Genomic DNA, 21,274 nt, shown 5'->3' with positions numbered 1-21,274 from the left:
AAAGTTAACTAGTAAATTTTTAGCGCTAAAATTTAAACAGGTAGGATCTCTAAATGAAAATAAAACGAAATATTTTTTAAGATTTAATTAAATTTACATTAAAATATTATAAAAGATTATTTATTATTAAAATCTATTAAGTATCAAATTTTAATTTTAATAAAACTATGAATTTTCTTCATTTTTTTTTTTCTCAAAAATACTCTATATCACTTTGATTATCATTTTTTTTTGTTCCTTTTTTTTTCATATTAATCATTTTAAAATATCATTTAATTTATTGGAATTTTTTGTTTTTTTTTTTTTCCTTAATTTCAAGTTTAAATATATTTTTGAAGAAAGTTCAAGATGATTGTAAAACTGATGATACCATAGAGACTGAAGGTGAGAGATGAACTTTGATTTTTGTTGTTATTTTGTTTTCCTTGTTCACCAACACAAATATCACCACAATCTTCACCATTGCAAATGTCACAAAGATTTGTTTTAACATTTGGTTCATAAAAAACTTGAGCTCTTCTTGCTGTAATAATTAAAAATAAAACTACAGTTAAACACTTGTTTGTTAATGATAAAAAAAAAAAAAATGATTTTAATTTTTAACTTACAAGAATCATAATAATCGTAAATTGTAACAGGCACTGGTTTTTGTTTAGCAACTTTGTGAGTTCTAAATGCTGAAAGTGTTGGACAATATTCAGCTGTTACCATCTTTAAAAAAAAAAAAAACAAAATAAATATATCATTTAAATAAATAAACATTAAAATAAATAAAAAATTAACTTACTTTGTCAAAATACAAAACAACCATTGTGTCACCATTTTTAGTCTCAACTCTTTTAACATGCTGTGAATTTTCAAGACTAGGTAATGCATCTAAATCAATTGTAAAACCAGATGGTAAACTTATTTCCATAACAGCCATATTACTTTCATTTGATTCTTTTGTTTTAACAAAACCAGAACATACTGATAATGATAAATGATTTTCATTTGATTTATGATCAACTTGTGGATCAAGTGTAAACAATGGCCATGCTCCAGTAACATTTAAATTATAATATGATGACACTTGAATTATTGAAAAACCACTACCAGTTGCTGTGATGTTGACAATTCTTGTTTTTCTTGGTAGCTTTATTAATTAATTAAAATAATTTATTAACAAAATTTTTTATTTTATTTAATTTATTTTTAAACTTACCACATGTTTTTGAAGTATCATTGCATTTGCTGGATTAATATTCATTTGACTTTGTCCACCTCCTTCATAATTAATTGTAATTGCAATATTATTATTTCTAGTTAATAATTTTTCACCAAGTTTTGATAAAGCATAAATTCCTACAACAGTATCTTGTGTTGATGAAAAACCACCTTCTGGATTTCTTTGTTTAACTAACCACTTCATAACTGGTATTGAATCAGATATAAGATTTCTATTTAAATATGTCAATAATGCATATGATGTCATTTCAACATCAGCTGATCTTGTTAATGTTCCAAACCATGGATTTTTATCATCTTTTGATACTGGTTTACTCCACCATTTCATATCATCTTTTGTCATTGATTTTGATTCAAGTAAATTAAATGCAACATCTTCATTAATATGTTTTGCTAAATTTAATACATATGTACATAAACTCAATGCATAAATATCATCTAGCTCTTCAATATTTGCTGCAATATAATCAACTCCACGATTAACTGAATTTCTATATCTTCCAGCAGCTTCCTTAAATTAAAATTAAATTATTAAAAAACAAATAAACAATGCAACATAATAAAAAAATACATCAACAAAACAATAATAATTTTTTTTAGCTTACTGGATTTTCAAGAAATGCTGTTAGTGTATAAGCAGTTAATGCAAGTCCTTTAGCAGCACCACCTTGCATATCTTTATGGCTAACTTGTCCAACTTCTGGAAAACTTCCATTTGGTGCTTGTACATTTGTTAGCCATAGTAATGCATCATTTATTATTCTATCCTCAACAATAATATATTGTGATGCTTGTTTAAATGATTTAGCAACAAATGCTGTTAACCATGTTGATCCACTATTATCAGACATTCCAAATGCACTAAATGAACCATCTTTATGACGATATGTTAGCTCTTGTTGATAACCAATTTCAAGATATCTCATTGCTTTTCCTTGTATTGCTTGTGTCAATTGATTTGTATTTTTTAAATAATTTAATACAACAATATTTGGTACTAAATTTAACATATTTTGTTCACCACAACCATATGGTAGCTTTATTAAATTATCAAGATTTGGAATACTTGGACCAAGTATATCACCAACTGCTGATATTTCAACGTGTTCAGAACCAGGTACAATATTTTTTGGTATATCAACACTTATGTTTGTTTTAATTGTACGTGTATTTCTTAGATCTAAAAATACAGCTCTATTACGATACTGAGTTTCTCCTTCAGCCTGTTAAATCATAAAAAATATATTATTTTAAATTAACAATCCAACTATTAATTATTTTAAAATATTCATTTACCTTTACAAGTAATTTATGCTCAACACTGTCACCAGCAACTTTACTAGCTGCTGTTACTTTTATTGATATATATCCAAGTTCTCTTGGTATTATCATAAATGAAACAGTTGAACCAGAATTAGCCTTGACTTGAACAGTTTTTTTTCTAAAAAGTTCCAACTCTAAAATACATGGAAAAAATATTAGCAACTTGTTTAAATATTATTTAATTTAAATGTAAAATAAATTGACATACTTGGTGTATCATTAACTTCATTTGATACTTCAGCAAATTCAAATTGTCCAGCATGTTCAAGTGTAACTTCAGCAGTTGTATCACGACTCATATAATTAAATACAACAATTGGTATTGCAACAATTTCACCTCTCATAACAGAGTATGGTAAATCAACTGATATAAAAAATGGCTTAAATACTCTTAGCTAAAAAAATATTAATTATTAATTTTAATTGATCCATAAATCTTGATATAATTTATGCTTAAATAAAAACCTTTCTTGATGAATCCATCAATCCAAGACCATAAGTACTATCAACTGAAAATGCACTCAATATCCAGGATGTTATACTATCAGGTACAGTTCTTTTCAGCATTGTTTCTCCCTTAACACTATTATTATTAAATTAAAAAAAAATATACATATAAAAAAACAACTCATGAATGATTAAATTAATTAATGAATAAAAAAATAAACTGAAAAATAATCAAGATATGAAAACACAGAGCAAACAAACAAAAAAAAAAAAATAGTTGATTTAAAAATAAATTTTTTAAAATAGAAAAAGATGTTTTTTTTGGTTTTTTTTTTTGCAAAAATAAATACCCTGAGGAGAAGTCTGTGAAAAGCCAAGTGTTCGAGATGTCATGCATAAGAAAAACACGGGGCCTATTCCATACGGGAGTTGGGATGCGTGAAAATGCATAAGGACCAGCCAATGGAGGTCTTGTTGCAAATCTGTATCTAACTGGAGGACCAATATCTGGTTTTAAAGTTGATAAATCATGGAAATTTCCTCGTACTCTACCCTCACGATATCCTGGTTGTCCTGGAATCCAATTTTTTCTAACACTTATTTTTTTTTTTTTTTTTGTTTCTTCTTCTTCTTTCCTTTTTATTTTCCATTACCCATTTAATTTTTATTAATGTTTTATTTTGATGTTAATTCATGCAAAGGTTTACCAGTGAATCATGATGATATTAATAAGCAAATTTTGACTCTCCTTATTGAAAAATAATTAAAAGCTATTGTTAATTATAATTAATTATAAAGTTGTTGAAATGAAATTTGTTTTTTAGAATATTATGAATACATTTTATATGTAAAATTTTTAATGATGTTTTATATATTTGGCATTACCCAGAATCAAGTGATTGCCAAAGCCATGTTTCAGGAAAATTCTTTCGTACTTTGAGTTTCTCATTTGAATATGTTGATGCTTCAGGACTGGCTGCTTCTGATGAAAACATTGCTCCATCTAAACTAGATCTGTAGTATACTACGAAAATTTTTGGAGTGTTAATTTATCTTTTTATTGTTATCATTTATTTAATTCATTAATGCAATAAATAGCTTTTCTAAATTCATTTATCATTGGAGCTTTGAATAATAATATATACTGATGCAAATGATGATCACAATGATGATGGAGTTAGTAATCCAAGGAAAATGTATTAAAAAAATTATTTTGTATATATATTTTTGTTTTTAAAGCTGATGTTAATTTATTTTTTATTTATAATACTTACGAATTGGAAAATTTTCATGAACATAGGCATTTGTAAGAACAACTGTTCCACTTTTCTGTTGATATAAAAAATTAAATATAATATTTAATTATGATGTTTTAAAGAAGATTGTATTTTAAATTTATTTACCATAAAAACATCTTGTGCTGTTGCTGATCCAGGTCGCCAGAATGATCTGTCAATTAACATGTCAGTGTATGGTGATTCTTCAACTTTATCATATGATCGTAATTCTTTCATAACTTGTGCATGTGATATGTCATTGCCTGATTTTAATAACAATGATCGTTGATCAACTCCTAAAATTCCAACATACGAATTTGGTTTTGATGTTATTGTTAAATCAACTGTTTCACCTGGACCAACTTCATCACGTCCAACTTTAATATCAACCTAATCAACAGTATTAAATATAATTATAAATTTTCCAATAAACAAATGATTATTGTTATTTTATAAATAAATTAACTGACAAAATTTTGGAATGTTCCATCAAGTTCAACATCCAAAGAATCAGCAATAATTTCACCATCTTCTCTTGTATAATAAACAAGCACATGAGCTGTTGGTGCCATCACATAAGTTGCTAAAAATCTATACAAAAAACATAATTAAATTAAAACTTTTTCTTGTTTTAATATTTTAAATTTTCATACCTAAATGATGCAATATTTTTATCATCAATATATATTGATCCAGCAGTCAGTATATCACCTCTTCCTAAAACTTCATAGCTCAAGTATTTTAATGGTGATGTTGAATTTACCTCAATAAGAATATCATGATTTACTTTTGGATTTATTGTTTTAAGAACAGCTTGAATGTAATTATTACTTCTTGACATTGCTTGATTTGTTGATGGAAACCATTCATGTAAATTTAAATACTCAGCCTAATAATATAAACAAAATTAATAATTAATATTTAATAAATTAAGCTGATGTATTAATAAATATTACCTCAATATTAAGAGGTAAAGCATCATTATCAGATTCAAGAGGTGGATAAAAATCTAATTCAATCATTCCATTGTCATCTAGCATTCTTGATATATTTGTGTAATGTGATTGATTGAATGTGTAGCCGTATGATATAATAACTGGATTTGTTACATCTCTTACTGGTGATCCATCATGATGTGCAAGTTTGATCTACAAAAAAAAAATAATTAAAAACTTGTCAGTGTTGAAAAAAAAGAAAACAACTATTCATCACAAGTAGAATACAATTTCTTTTTTATAAATAAATATAACTGTTTTAATTCTTACAAATGCTGTGTATTTTAATCCTGGTTTATAATATTCAGATGTTTTTATCAACTCCATTGTATATTTATATTTATGAAGTGTAATTTGTTTTGATACATTTTGTCTACGTCCAGTTAATGCTTCTTCAACAGCAACATCAATTGTAATTGGTCTTTCATATTCATCAGATAAATTTAATTCACTCATAATATCAAAGTCAACTGTAACTTTACCATCAATTTGTATGACTTTTCTACTTGGTGCTTGATATATTGGCTGTAATACACCTGAAAATATATCTGGATATGCCATTATTGTTGCTTCACCTTTTAATGGTTTTCCATAAGTATACTTTGCATGAACAGTTATTGGTATTTTTCCTTCTTTAAATGTTGAATGTTCTGGTGCATCAATTGTAACTTCAAATTTTGGTAATACATATTCAGCAACTTGAAAACCTTTTTCAAATGTTTGATCACCAATTTTAGCAATTATATTCCAATCACCAAGTACTGGTGATGTTGATAATTCAATTTCACCAGTAAATATACCACGACTTATTGGTTCACGATTCCATTGTTTAATTCTATTTTCATTACCATCCTGTTGAATAAAAATAACATTATTAATTTATAATTATTAAATTTTATTTGTTAAATAACTTACAGTGACATAGACATCTAGCTGTTTGTTGAGAACCGGTCTAAGACGTGAATCAAGTACAACACAACGAAATAATACTTTATGACCAGGTTTGTAAATTGCACGATCAGTTTGAATGAATACTGAATAACTTTTGTGTACATAATCAACATCAGTTGAATTTACAAATATAAAACCAGTTAATCCTCTTGCTGTTAATTTATAACGTCCAGGTGTTGTGTCACCAATCTGTAAATAAAACAACAATTATTTATAATTGCTAACAATATAATTTTAATTTATTTTATATATATTTTTTTTTGGTTATTTTGTTTATATTAAAATGACAAGTATGACATACATCAAGTTTAAAAATTCTTGTTGTGTATGGTTCCACTGGATCTTGATGAGCAACACCAAATGTATCACCGTTATCTAGGTCTCCATTTAGCTCAACAGCAATTGTCATTGGTGTTGATACACCAGATGTTGATACTGCTACGTGGTATTCTGAATTAGGACGTACCACTTTTGGAGCAATCACCGTGTAGTACCTTTATAAAAACAATAACATTTTAATTTAAAAACTATCTATAATTGAAAAATATAATTGTATTTTTTTTTTTTTTTAATTAACTCACGGCTCTGATGTAACTGTTGCAATAAAACAGCATAATAAAAAAATCTTCATCATTTTAAATTATCTGAAAAAGTTAAAAATTTAAATTTAAAAAATTTTTATTTGCAAACTTTCTAACAAGAAATGATTTTCAATACAAAAGAAAATAAAATTATTCGAGTGCAACAAAAGTTGTTAAATGACAATAATAAAAATAGTAGTAAATTATATAAAAAAAAAAAATAATAATTTAAACTGGTCAAGCATGATAGAAATATTTCGATAAACAAATAAATTAATATTTCGAATCGTAATTTATGATTAATTATTATTTGATAAAGTACATCCGGTATGTCAGTTGTATGTTTTTTTTTTTTTCTTTAATCTCGTGATTTTAGTTGTTCTTTCCTGTTTATAAAAATTGTATTACTATGCATCCTGTTTTTTTAATTTTCATTTCTAACAACTGGGGAAATACCAAATTTTTTTCGAAATAAAAAAAATACAATTTTACGTTAATCAATAACTAATTAAGCATTATATAAAAAAAAAAAAAAAATGATTAATAAATATTAAGTAATAAATAATTGATTAAAAAATAATAATGAAAATTATTATTTTTAATGAGTTAATTTTTTTTTAATCATATTCAATGATGATTATAAAGAGGTAAAAAAATACAATGGAAAAACCAAATTACTCATTGTCTAATTGATGAGTATTTTTTATTTGTAAATATAAAAAAAAAAAAATATTTGTCACGTAAGTTTTTGTAGTTGACAGGTAGTTTAATTATTATAAATTGGACGATATCTCTCTTAGGTAAATTGAGGAAGTGTTATGCACTGTTGTGCATTTGTTGTTTCATAAAATACTGCGGTATCTGTGAAAGCACCAAGTAAGTGGGCCAAACAGTAACATCACGAAGCCAACAAATTTTTTTATTTATTTTATAATATTATTTTTATTTTATCCTTCATTCTTTAACAGGGCATTTTTTTTTTTTCTTGCTTCATTCCATTCTCAATCTCCTTCACCTTGCATTTTATAATTTTTTTTTTATCTTTCCTCATCATCATTATTTTATCATCATCATCATCTTCTTCTTCATCTTCATCTTCTATATCTTATTTCTATATTCTCTTCAAGCTATTATTTTTTTTTTTTTTAATATTTACTCATTTTTTAAATTGATATTTTTATCTTGTAACATGTTTATTTAACTTTTATTTTCTCATCTTGTCGCAATGTATCAAAGAAATTTTTTTTAACAGATGGTTGTCAAGAAACAAGATCAATATAAAATTTTTTTTATAAATTTAAATTTATTTAGCATTAATGACAGGTAATTTTAATAATTAAAAAAAATTAATAATACATTAGAAAACAATTTTTTTTTCTAGCAGAAAAAAAAGTTGAGGATATTTTTCTTTTATATAGAAAGAAGAAGCTGAGAATCATGTCAAAGAAAAATTAATAAATAAAAATATTTTAATACAATAATTAAATATTTTCAATTGAATAAATTTATATACATACGATGATCTAATTGATTATAAAATATATGTAAAACAATGTCATCATTGATGATTAATTTTCGTTTCGATTTCGAATAATAATTTATTCTATTTATATATTTGGTCTGCTCCAAAGATTTCAAGGGTAAAACGTGGGCGGGTCTTGATTCTTAACGCTAAAATATGTAAAATATTTCAATATATACAAACACAAACACCTACAGCATATATTAAAATGCATTTCACAATAATATAATCCCGGGAATTTGATCTGTTGCATCCAACCGTGTTTGGAGTAAAAAAAAAAATATAAAACATACAAAAAAAAACATGCTTACATGCACTACTTTGAAAAAATGAAATAATAATAATTTATAAATTTAAATTATTTATTTATACTAAAATATATAATTTAATTATAATTAAAATTATTATTTCGGTAGCTGACTCACCTGCGGCAATCTGGCGCACCTTGGCCGCCGCGATGATTATAATAATCACAAATTAATAAATTAAAAATTGAAAAAAAAAAATTAACATTAGTTTATTAATAATCCAATAAACAAATTATTGTTATTTTTAAAAAATTACATGTATATTTTAACAATTAAAAAAAATTGTTTAAAACAAAAAATAACAACACTTTTTTGCTCACTTAATTGAGAAAAATTAAATTTGTTTTTGAAATTTTTTAAATAATAAATATCATCGAGACATGATGATGTGTGCACTATGATGATTGTAACAATACTAAAATACAAAATTGTTGGGAATAAATAATATAGACACAATCTGGAGACTTGAGAAATAAGAAACTCTCTTGAAACGCTACCAAAACTCCAATGAAGGTAAAGTGAGTGATGTGTGCAAAGAGTGTGAACATAATTCTACTATATAAATTTAAAAAAGAGCAAAAGAGATAGTTGTTAAATAACTCGTCTTTTTATATTGAATGGTTTTTTATAATTTTTTTTTTTTTTTTCTCCTTCTACCATTCTTGTGGGCAATGAAAATACGCATATACCGTTAACAGACTTGTTCATGAACGATCCAGTCGTGGTACATATATTACCACTTTGCTTTGACTCTTTAAAAAAAATTTTTTTCTCCTTTTTTTTATCATGCTTTTATTTATCAAGTGTCTTTCTTTGTATATTTATTTCTGTATTCATTTTATCATGATTATTATTAATTTTATTTATCAAAACAAAAATCTGCCAGTTATTTTGTTTAATTAATTTTTTATCACAAATAATTTTCTATTTTTTAAATATTAGTTTTAATAATTTACTTTTTTTTTTAGACAAGATTTTAATGCTTAAAAATAATAATTAATTTTAATTATTAATAATTTTCATTTTGTAATTTTTTTTAGCAACTATGTAGTGTTATTTTTTTATTTATTTTGTACTTAAGGAAATAAATTTTCAATGTAATTTTAATTTTTCTTTAAATGACAAATTTTTTTGTTTATTGTTATTTTTTGTTTAGGAGACTTTAATGCTTGATATATATTTGTTTTTAAAACTACTATTTTCGTATTAATTTTAAACATTCAAATTTAAAAAATACTTTATAATTATAATAATAAAATATTTATTATCCGTTTAAAATTATTATTGTCGTTTATGATCTATTATTATTTTTTATTTGGATTTTTTATATATTTTTTTTTTTTTTTTGAATTTTTATATATCTATTCTAGTTTATCGACTGCTAAATTATTCTACACATGCGCATTATATATTTTTTTAATTTTCATTGTAAAGTGGCGCTAGCAAGCTCATGGTGTTCATGTCCGACAACATTGAAATCGTACGGCTGCGTACCTCTTTTGATCTGTGAAACAGCTGCAACATGGTGGGTTTCGTGAATAATCAAATAAAAAATCTCTATTAATTATTAAAATCTAATAAATTTAGTGCAAAATTATATTCAAATTTTAATTACTATAGTTAAAAGTTCATATAAAAATAAATATTTTGATTGAATTTATGTTAATTCAATGTTAAAATCATTGTTAAAGTTTTGTGCTAGTTTTAGGTTATAAAATAGTTAAATTGTTGATTAAAACATGGTGATATAATGAATATTTAATTTTAATTTTCTAGGCGTCTTCATCATCGCTTATCATCCCAGAAAAATACCAACACATGTTGCGTGTTATGTCAACCAACATTGACGGTAATCGCAAAATTACACTTGCATTAACTGACATCAAAGGAGTTGGTAGACGTTATGCCGATATGGTCGTCAAAAAGGCAGACATTGCACTCCAAAAACGTGCTGGTGAATGCACAGAAGAAGAGGTAAAATTAACTACAATTATTTACCACTCAAATGCATTATCTTTTCATTAAAATCAATTATTAATTATTATTATTATTTACAGATTGAAAAAATTGTCACAATCATTGCTAACCCAAGACATTACAAGATCCCAGATTACTACTTGAATCGTCAAAAAGACAAAGTTGATGGAAAATTCACCCAAGTAAGTTGAGAAAATATAATCTAGTGTGTATTGTCAATTTATTTATCAACAAGTAGAATTTGTACTTGGATTTAAATTGATAATAGCTTTATTATTGATTGGATGTTTTAATAACTTTTTTAATTTGTTATTTAACAGCTTACTGGCTCAGCAGTTGACTCCAAACTTCGTGAAGATTTGGAAAGACTAAAGAAAATCCGTGCCCACAAGGGTCTTCGTCATTACTGGGGTCTTCGTGTTCGTGGTCAACATACCAAGACAACTGGTCGTCGTGGTCGCACTGTTGGTGTCTCCAAGAAGAAGTAAAAAATGTAATTTATACACATTGTTTCAATAAATTTTACATAAATCTACATCAAAGCTATTTTTTTTATTTACAAAAAAATCATTTATAAATTATTATAACAATCAATTAATTTACCATTCATTTTTTTTGTTGAATAGCAATTTTAGTCTTGTAATTTATAATTAATTTACAGATGACAAAATGTGGCTTAAACTTGGATTTATTTATTTTCAAAAAACCATCTATAAATTATAATAACAATTAATTAAATTACAATAATTTATTATTGATGAACAGCATCCTCTCTTGTAAAATTTTCAAGTCTCTGATTATAATTTAATTTTCAAATATCGCTTAAACTTGGATTTATTAATTTACAAAAAACCATCTGCAAATTATTATAACAGTTAATTAATTTACAATCATTGTTTATTAATAAACAGCATCTTTTCTTGTCTAATTTTGAAGTCTCCATTTGTTTATAATTTAATTTCCAAATGACCATGTGACTGACATGGAATTCCAAGTGGCTAAATAACCACAAAAAGTTGCTTATTATTTTCAACAAAAACATCAATTAATTATTAATAACAATTAATTAATTTACAACAATTGTTTTTATTATTAAACAACATCTTTTCTTGTACAATTTTCAAGTCTCAATTTATTTATTTATAACAAATCTACACATTTTTACCAACAGTAGAAAAAATTCCTCGAATTAATAAAAAAAAAATATGCATTATTTGCTAATCTTGAATGAATTTTATATTCAATGCTTGACGAAATATAATTCCAATGTTTGTCGTTAGGGGTATAGTACTATATATTCTGGTAAAAATGGCCGAAAACAATAGAAATAGTTTATTGAGTCGTTGCTCCGTTTACCCTAGTATTTAATTATCAATAAATAAAGTAATATAAATATCATTTAAAATCAATAATACAAAATAATTAATAATAAAAAAGTTAAAAGTGAGTAATATTTATAAATAAACAATAATAATTGTCATTATAAATATTGTTTTTATTAATAATATAACAATGTTATAGTTGCTTAAAAAATGAAGAATAAAAAATATATGTATTATAATTTAACAGTGTGATCACTACACAATGTGTGATAGCGGCTATTTCAGTGTGTATAACACCTCAAAATGCTGTCATCATTTTTGTCCTCGAATCCTCATCATTTATTTCTCAACCCTTTATTTATAATTATTATTTTTTTACAATAATTTATTTACCCTATATTTGTTGTTGATTACATGTGAGGTTATGAAGACATTTCAGCTTTTTTTTTTTTTTTCATTAAAAATCAATTTTAATACCTATAACTTTTAGAATTTATTTTATTTTTTTTTTTTATTTTTTTTTCTGCTTTATTCAATGATCACATTCTCACTTGACCATGAATCATATTAATCATTTTTTCCATTTTTTGTCATTGTCATTTATATATTTTTAAAAAAAAAATATCATAATTTTTTTATATTGTTTATATATTATTCATTGTAAAGATATAAAAAAGCCAAGATCCTCGTGTTTATAATAAACAATTTGAAGAAAAAAAAAAAAAAACAAAATTTACTGTGTGCATATCATCAGACAGGAAATATAATATTTTGTTTTATAAAAGATAAAAATTTATTACTCATAAAAAGTATATGTAAAAAAGTCCACATTTATGATAAAAAAAAAAAAAAGCCTGTCTATTTAATAATAATAAAAAAACAAGCAAAGAAAAAAAAAAAAAAAACTATTTTATTTAATTTATTATTGAGTTTATATTATTTTCAGATTAATGAATATTATGGCAACTGCTATTCAAAAGAATGGCATGAAATCTTTGACAAATGGTAATTTAAATCACGTTGGTGATGTTGAACATTTAGATCATGGTGGTGTTTGTAATGGAACTGATAATGATGTTTATAAAATGGAAAATGGACAAGTTGCTGAACAAGAACCACAACCTGAAATTGATATACTTATAAGAAATGTTGTATGCAGTTTTAGTGTACGTTGTCATTTAAATTTACGTGAAATTGCATTAAATGGATCAAATGTTGAATATAGAAGAGAAAATGGAGTAAGTATTATATTTTTATACAGTTTATAATCATCATTGAATTGTTGATTTATTTATATTAAAATAATTTACAGATGATTACAATGAAATTACGAAAACCATCAGCAACAGCATCTATATGGTCATCTGGTAAAATAACATGTACAGGTGCTGAAACTGAAGAAGAAGCTAAAATTGCTGCTCGAAGATTTGCAAGAACACTACAAAAACTTGGTTTTAAAGTACGATTTAATAATTTTAGAGTTGTCAATGTACTTGGTACTTGTCTTATGCCATGGGCTATTAAAATAACATCATTTTCATCACATCATAAAGAACATGCTAGGTAAATTTTAAATAAACAATTAAAAAAATTATTATTATTTTAACATTAATAATATATTAAAATATAAATTTAATTTTTAAATAGCTATGAACCAGAATTACATCCAGGTGTAACGTATAAACTTTTAAATCCAAAAGCAACCTTGAAAATATTTTCCACTGGTAGTGTCACAATAACAGGTATTAATTTATAAATAAATAAAAAAATTATTTTAATTTATAGTTAATAATTTTGTAATTGATAAATATTTTTATCCTTTTTTTACAGCACCAAGTGTTGATTCAGTGGGTAAAGCAATTGAACATATATTTCCATTAGTCTATGAATTTCGTAAACAACGTTCAATAGAAGATGAAGCATTATTATTGGCTAAAAAACGTAAATTAGCAAACAAAAAATATCCAGATGAATTTGATCCAGAAGCAATTATCCAAAATCCTGTAGATGATGAAGATATGATGATTGAAAGTGATGGAAGCTGGGACTGAATTTATTATTTTATAATTTAATAATAGTGCTTATCTATTTTTTTTTTTTCCTTTTTTTTATCGTCAATTTCTCATCAATTGTTTTGAGATTGTTACTTTTCTACAGCCAACAATAGCCAACATGGCAAAGTGTTTAATTTTTCATGTATAATAACTTTTTTTTTTTTGTTTTTTTTCTATTTTCATTTCGAATAATGTGTGAGTGAAGTGTTTTTTTGTTTTCTCTCTTTCAACAAGTATTTATTTCATTTATTTTTTTTTTTTGTTTTTTAATTTTGAGACTGAATGATAGTAGAAAAGTGCAAGTGCGTGTTGGACAATGAAAAACAAAATGAAGAAAAAGAACAAAAAAAAAAAAACAAAAAAAAAGGATTTAAAAAATGATGATGAAAATTACAAAGATATTTGATTAATGTAAATTATAATAATTTTTTTTTTTAAGCTCATTGTACCAAAATTGAGCGATATCGATTAATCGTTGATTAATCGGCACATTTTTTTATGTTAGCAATATGAAAATCTTTCGTTTTAGGAATTATGATATTTTTGCTTTTTTTTTTTTTTTTTTCTTTTATAAAATAGATAATTTTTTCATTGTATCATTTTATTTCGTAACGGCATGATAACAAAACTTTGTTTTTTTTTTTTCTTTCATTGAAAAATTCATTAACGATCATTGATAAAATGTAAAAAAAAAAAAATTGTTTCCGCTTTTATTATTTTTCTTGTATTATTTTCATTTTTATTTTTTACTTAACATACTGTGCCAAAGATGGATGTTAAAAGAAAAAATTTCATGCTAACCGATTGTAAAGCAAATTTTATGTCTTTTTTTTTTTTTCGATTCTTGATAAGCCAATTGCATGATATTCCAATGAAAAAAAAAAAAATGTAATTCTATTTACTGATTAGCCAATAATTGTTGGATATTATAGTATTCATTAAATTAATATAATTTTCATTTTAAAAGATAAAGAAAATTTGCTTTGCACTCGTAACATTTACAGCGGAAATATTTAGTTTAATTAAATCAAATTACGAAATAAATAAATAATTCGTTTTTAACAAAAAAAACACAAGTTAAAATAATTAAAAAATTAAGTAAAGAGCGGTTCATCCCTGTTCGAGCATTTTTACAAATATAACGCTTTAGATAATTGTTTTTAATTTTAAGTTAATTTTTATTAGTTAGATTTAATAATCATGTCCATTTGTTTTTTTTTTTTTTCTATTATTTCTTACGTTCTTGTGAAGCTCGATTCTTTTTTCCTCAAAATAAAGAAATAAATTTCGAAAAATAATTTAATTTATTTTGTTTATTTGCTTGAAATTGAATCGAGTTTTCATCGATAACTGTTATTTATTGTTCTCATGTCGATTATTATTATGTTTTAATGTTTATCACACTCATTTTACTAACTCATTGTAATTATTATTTTTTTTTTTCTGAAGCACTGATGAACTTGTAGTAAAATCGTTAAAAAAAAAATTAACAAATACACAGACAGTCTTGCAGAATAAAATAAATTAATATTAATAAAGAAAAATAAAAAAAACCAAAAATAAATAAAAAAAAAAAAAATGAAAATAGACGATGAAATTATGAGTATAATTGATGTGTTAATTACCATAATGTTCTTCTAGTGTTTTAGACATCAACGAAAGTACGAAATTAAAAATAATAATAATAATTGTGCCATTCAATTTAAAACTTGATCGAAATGTCTAAATTTAATTTAATTAAAACACTTTTTCTTTTTTTTTTTTTTAATTTCAAAATACTCGCACATTTTTATTGAATTTTGTTTTGTTTTTTTTGTTTGAATGTTTAAGCTATAATCACTGCCTCTTGGTACACAAAAATTAATAAGAAAAAAAAATATTAAAAATGTATTTGATTGGAAAAATTGTGACACTAGTGAATTGACAAAAAATAAAAATCATATGGTGATGAAAAAAACATGGATCATAATCAAAAAGCAATAAAGAAATTTCATGTCACTTGATATATTAATAAAAAATTGAAAATAAAAATTATTCATTGAAAATTAATGACTCAAATAAAAAATTTTAAAAAAACTTTAAAATGTTTTTGTAGTATATATTTTCAGATGAAATTAAAAATGATATTTTTATCTTTAAAACTAAATAATCATGAAAATTAATTATAAGTCACCAAAAGAAAATTGGAAAAAAAAGCTAAAAAAAAAATTTATATAGAGGCCTTTTGTGTTTTGCTTTATTTGGCACACTTTATCTTTAAAAAAAAAAATAAAAATTAAGTAATAAATGTATGTTGCTTTCGTTTTCGTTGAGACTTAGAATGTCATGATGGTAAAATAATAAATTTATTAAATGTTTTAACGATTAAAAAGTAAATAATTTGGAAATAAAAAATTGAAAAAAAAAAAAAATAATAAAAGCAAAAAAAAAAACCACAAAAAAAAAAGTGTTATACGTAAATTAATAATACGTATTAAAAATTATTATGAGCTTAATTATCAATGTCAGTGAAAAATAAATTTAAAAAATCTAAAAGCATAATGAAAAAAAAAAAAAATAATAAAAAATAGTAGTAATAATGATAATCAAACGACAAGCAATTTCGTTACCCCATGAAAATCGCAGGTGCATAATTCGTAAACGAACAAAACGAATAAAAAAAAAATACTAATAAATACAAACAAAAAATAAATAAATGAATAATAGTTGATAAAATAATAATATTAATAAATAATTTTAATTAGATATAATTAGTAACACAAATGGATAAGCTAATCGTCCTGGCAACAAGCCAACGTAATTACGTTGCTAATAATTGATTATTAAATACTAATAATTAAATAAATAATCATCAGTAACGATAATCATTCACTATTGTGTGTATACAAGACTGCTGTGAGATGTAAATGAATAATAAAAATAAATAAATCACAATATCATGAATATAATAAATAATTTGTAAGTTGGAAGAAATAAAATCTTAAAGGCTGATTTGTTTTTTATTTATTTTATAAAATTATTATTAGCAAGGATTAATATTATAATTTTTATATTTCTAATTTGTTTTATTAATAATAATTTGTTTTTTATTTTTTTTTTTTTTCAAGAGTCTGGATTGTTGCAGATGTTAAGAAATTGGCTTACTTTTGGAAAATAATACTCAGCAACTCTCAATACTGCCTGGAAATAAAAATATAATAATTATTATTCAATAGGCTTTTAAATTACATTAACAGTATATTAATATACTTCATATCAAATTCGAGATGAATATTAAATATGAAAATTCTTTCTTTTAACTAGATGAGTTTATCATGAAGCTTTTATGATGAAAAAATAATTTTTTTAAAGAAAAATATTTTACCTCGTTTGTCGTGATGTTCAGTCCAGTACTCATAAGTGTAGAAAGATGTGGTAAAAAAGCCAAATGATTTCGAATACCAAGATATTTTTGTAACTCATTAATTTGAACTTTATCTTCTTCTAATTTTTTAACAATATAATTTGGTAAATTTGGAACAAATTTACCCTCATGTCTATCAACAAATGCATTATCAAACCACAATACATTATCAAGATCATTTGCAATTGTATATAAATCATTAATTTCATTGATAAATTCATTTCTCAATCCAAGTTTATCAATTTTATCATGTACATCACGATACTGTAACAACAATCCACATATTCTTGATAATATTAAACAATTTTTACTAACAAGACCAGCATAAAAAACACAAACTGGTGGTAAATGTATCATTGGATTTTTATAATTTATAATAAGATTATTAAATGTCTCATAATATCCAATTGACACTGATAATAATTCAATATTATTTTGATGAACATTTAAACCAATGACAATTAAATTATCAACAATTTTAACAATAGTTTGTATTAAATCATTGAGTTCACTTGTTGGCACTTGTCCAAGAAATGGTGATGCTTTTATTAAATTTGTTTTGCCAAATTTTTGATTGATAAACTGTAAATAAATATAATTAATTATTGTTAAAATTTAATTTAGCATTTATTTAATAAATAATTACCAAATTTTCCGTGAGTGCTGTTAGTGATTTGATGATAACACATTTATTCTCAATTGATGATTCGAAAAAGGCACTTTTAAGATATGGACCAACAACAATATCAAAATCTAGAAGATAAAAATTCAATTGTTAATCAAAAATATTAAGCATTATTATAATAATTGTTAATAAATAAATTAATATTTACCAGATGTTGAAATAAATGTTGACCATTCAATTAAACGTAAAATTTTAAAACGATATTTACCACATTCATATGGTAAATATTCATTTAAAAATCTAACAACAACTGGTATACCAAATTGCATATAACGACAACATTCAATAGTCATATCAAGTAATATATTTTTTTGACTATTTGAATAATAATCAGTTTCAATAATAAATGCACGTTTTAATGTATAATATAAATTATGTGAAAATCTACTTTGATATTCATAACTAGTATATGTTAAAAAATGATAACCAGCAACATTTGCAAGTAATGATGTTGCATTTGTTGGTAATTTAACATTAAAATAATATCTTCCAATATCATCAAAATTATTTAAATCAAATAACAATTTATTATATTTATTATTAAATTTATTTGATCCAATATTAAAATATCTAATTGATGGTATTAATTGTTGTTTTTTTTTGCTTGTTTTATCATTAATATTTATTAAATTCCAACAATAACATTCATTATTATTATAATCATCATTTAAATTACGTTTTTTAGCATTATCAAAACCAATTATCATATTATTTGGTATACATTTCCATACACTTTCAATATTTATTGTTTGAATTTTTTCTGGTACTAGCTCTGGTTTATATGATTTAAATAATGATAATAATGCAATTATATGTTTTGGTGATTTTTTATATTGTGATTGTAAATATAATAGTCTTGTTACTTGTCGTCTTGTTACATCTTCTGGTTTTGTTAGTATATATATTAATTTTGCAATTTGTGATTCTAATTTTTTTTTTTTTAATAATAAATAAAAAAATATATCATAATAAGAAATTAATATTTTTTTATCAATTAATTGATATTCCCATAAACCAACAAACCATTGAAGTAATAATGTTGATATTGTTACTGGTATATCATCTGATTTATTTATTAAATATTTAACAACATTGTCAATTGTTGATTTTGATATTTTATTTATTGGAATTAGTGATTCTATCAGTGGTATTATTAATCCAACTCCTGAAAAATTAATTTAAATTATTGATTGATATTCTTTAATTATTGTTAAATATTTTTGAACTGATTTTCATTTTTTTTGTTTGTTAAGGGTGTTGTAATTGTTGTTGATGATAAATAAATTAAATAATTAGCAACACTTGATTGTTTAATTTAATTTAATTTATAGTTTTTAATTTTTTATATTATACTAGTTAAAAATGATTAAATATAAACTTACGTAAATCATTATTTTTAATGACATTAATAATAATTTCAATGTCAGTTTCATTGAGTCCTCTTGTTAATGCTATCTCTTGTAAATTTGTAACATTTTCCTCAAAATTAACTGGTGATTTACCTTTCTTTTTTGACTTTTTATAACCTTATGAATATTAACAATAAATAATATTAATTTTTATAAACATAAACATAAATAAAAACAGGTTACCTTTGACATTTTCTAAATAATCCAAACAAACTTCAAGCCTGTCAATTTCACTCATTTTAAAACATTGTTTATATAAAATTAATAAATAAAAATAGCAATTTACATAAATAATTTTGTTTATTAATTGTCAAATAACTATTTATCGAGTATTTATTTATGTCAACTCATTATTATTGTTATTTGTTGTGCAAAAAAAAGCGGGAATATTAAAATCATTAAAATAGCGTTTTATCAAATCGATATATCGAATTGATGAGCTAACTTCAGTTGACATTATTCAATTCTCAATTGTCGATAAATAATTAGACAAAAAGTGGGGGAGGAAAAAAGCAGAGAGAAGACTGAGAGGTCCCACGCCGATAGTTTTATAATTCACTAGTTTTTGCGCCATCTTACGTGTCTTGTTCAATTGGTACTACGTAGCCAAATGTATATGGTAAAGTCACAGTAAAATGGTAATGCAGAGTCTTTAATTTCAATTTTTTCTTTTATTAAATTTTATTTGGCATAACTCTTTTATGAATTTTAAAAATAAAAATATTAATTTCTTGAGAGAAAATTTTCATATTGATTTTGATATTAGTCCATGGATTTCATATTATTATCAAGGGCACTAAAAATAAAATAAAATTGTATTATTGAATTATTTATATTAATTTTTAATAATTTTTAAGCCATATGTGTTCTATTGGATTTTAAACATTAAATATGTTTGTAAATGTGTATATGAAAAATCCAGCAATGTTTATCCTGATGTATTTTTTACAGTGGACTTAGTTTCATAAATGTATTTGAGGCTCTAAGTATATAATAAGTCATCTACAAAGAGAAGCAGTCAATGTCACGGTTCAAGTTCAAACCCCATCATTATCATCATTATCGAATTTAAATAAAAAATATATCTTATAATTTTAAATAACTTAAAATTTTAAAATCAATATGACAAATAAAGTAAAAAGTGTGTGGATGATAATAAAAGGTAATAAATTACAAAGTCAATATGAAAAATTTTTAAATAATTGATAAAACGCGTATCGAAAAATCGTAATTAGCTCATATCATCGACAACTTGAACGGATATGGTAAATAACAAGAAAAGATAAAATGAAAAGAAATGAAATTTTGTATTTTTATTCTACTTGAGATGAAATGATTGGTAACCTTGTATCAAAAAAAAAAAAAAAAAACTATTTAAAAACAAATATTTGTTATTGAAAAACTAAAATATTGTAGATGTAAAATTCTATAAAGTTATACTTTTTATTTCACTTTATTTATTTATCCTCATGCGTTGGTAAAAAATAGATGGAATATTATTATTATTGAATTAACAAAAAAACTAGTGTTTTGTAATTTATTTACACAAAAAAAATTGAAATGAATAGTTAATTAGATACTCATGACATAAAAATCAACGCACTCGAATTGCAGTATCAAGGTACTGGCTCATCGTTTTATTCCAATTGAATAGTGATCAACTGATATTAATAATACGTGAAGGTAATGCATTCTGTCCAATGAAATTAATGACAAAGCTAAAAATCAAAGAAATTTAAAAAATACATTAAGTGATATTAAAAAAAGAGTATGTGGACAATTAAAATTTGATT

At 23.5% G+C, this 21,274-nt stretch overlaps 4 protein-coding genes across 6 annotated transcripts; 2 read left to right on the top strand and 2 right to left on the bottom strand.

Moving 5' to 3' along the window:
* Window positions 1–68: 68 nt before the first annotated feature.
* On the bottom strand, window positions 69–9,204 carry LOC122860124 (CD109 antigen-like). Of its 2 annotated transcripts, none has more exons than XM_044163790.1 (19): window positions 8,749–9,204; window positions 6,802–6,864; window positions 6,522–6,714; window positions 6,185–6,409; window positions 5,540–6,121; window positions 5,231–5,422; window positions 4,928–5,163; window positions 4,745–4,865; window positions 4,401–4,664; window positions 4,272–4,326; window positions 3,348–3,570; window positions 3,016–3,133; window positions 2,759–2,945; window positions 2,524–2,684; window positions 1,833–2,450; window positions 1,205–1,738; window positions 788–1,135; window positions 609–711; window positions 69–523 (listed from the first exon to the last, which is right to left on the bottom strand). In XM_044163790.1, exons 2-19 carry the CDS (start codon window positions 6,852–6,854, stop codon window positions 321–323), a joined length of 4,416 nt encoding a protein of 1,471 aa, XP_044019725.1. In that variant the 5' UTR covers window positions 6,855–6,864; window positions 8,749–9,204; the 3' UTR covers window positions 69–320. The 2 variants fall into 2 exon arrangements, with proteins under 2 accessions (XP_044019725.1, XP_044019727.1); XM_044163792.1 differs by lacking the exon at window positions 3,348–3,570 and adding an exon at window positions 3,883–4,021 and having other exon boundaries at window positions 244–523; window positions 8,749–9,203.
* Window positions 9,205–10,059: 855 nt separating this feature from the next.
* LOC122860183 (40S ribosomal protein S18) lies at window positions 10,060–11,143 on the top strand. Its single transcript, XM_044163881.1, has 4 exons — window positions 10,060–10,156; window positions 10,408–10,605; window positions 10,689–10,790; window positions 10,929–11,143. Exons 1-4 carry the CDS (start codon window positions 10,154–10,156, stop codon window positions 11,094–11,096), a joined length of 471 nt encoding a protein of 156 aa, XP_044019816.1. The 5' UTR covers window positions 10,060–10,153; the 3' UTR covers window positions 11,097–11,143.
* Window positions 11,144–11,908: 765 nt separating this feature from the next.
* LOC122860167 (TATA box-binding protein-like 1) lies at window positions 11,909–15,893 on the top strand. Of its 2 annotated transcripts, none has more exons than XM_044163859.1 (5): window positions 11,909–12,051; window positions 12,877–13,168; window positions 13,243–13,493; window positions 13,578–13,672; window positions 13,761–15,893. In XM_044163859.1, the coding sequence occupies exons 2-5, from the start codon at window positions 12,881–12,883 to the stop codon at window positions 13,979–13,981; spliced, it is 855 nt and encodes a 284-aa protein (XP_044019794.1). In that variant the 5' UTR covers window positions 11,909–12,051; window positions 12,877–12,880; the 3' UTR covers window positions 13,982–15,893. The 2 variants fall into 2 exon arrangements, with proteins under 2 accessions (XP_044019794.1, XP_044019793.1); XM_044163858.1 differs by lacking the exon at window positions 11,909–12,051 and adding an exon at window positions 12,723–12,739.
* Window positions 15,894–16,164: 271 nt separating this feature from the next.
* Window positions 16,165–19,812, bottom strand: LOC122860135 (centromere protein I-like). The gene is made up of 6 exons (XM_044163819.1): window positions 19,665–19,812; window positions 19,455–19,598; window positions 18,221–19,237; window positions 18,034–18,140; window positions 17,349–17,969; window positions 16,165–17,164 (listed from the first exon to the last, which is right to left on the bottom strand). Exons 1-6 carry the CDS (start codon window positions 19,717–19,719, stop codon window positions 17,087–17,089), a joined length of 2,022 nt encoding a protein of 673 aa, XP_044019754.1. The 5' UTR covers window positions 19,720–19,812; the 3' UTR covers window positions 16,165–17,086.
* Window positions 19,813–21,274: the final 1,462 nt, after the last annotated feature.

This window comes from Aphidius gifuensis, linkage group LG1 (genome assembly GCF_014905175.1).
Source record: "Aphidius gifuensis isolate YNYX2018 linkage group LG1, ASM1490517v1, whole genome shotgun sequence".
Lineage (NCBI taxonomy): Eukaryota > Metazoa > Arthropoda > Insecta > Hymenoptera > Braconidae > Aphidius > Aphidius gifuensis.
This window is presented reverse-complemented; position numbering and strand designations above follow the sequence as displayed.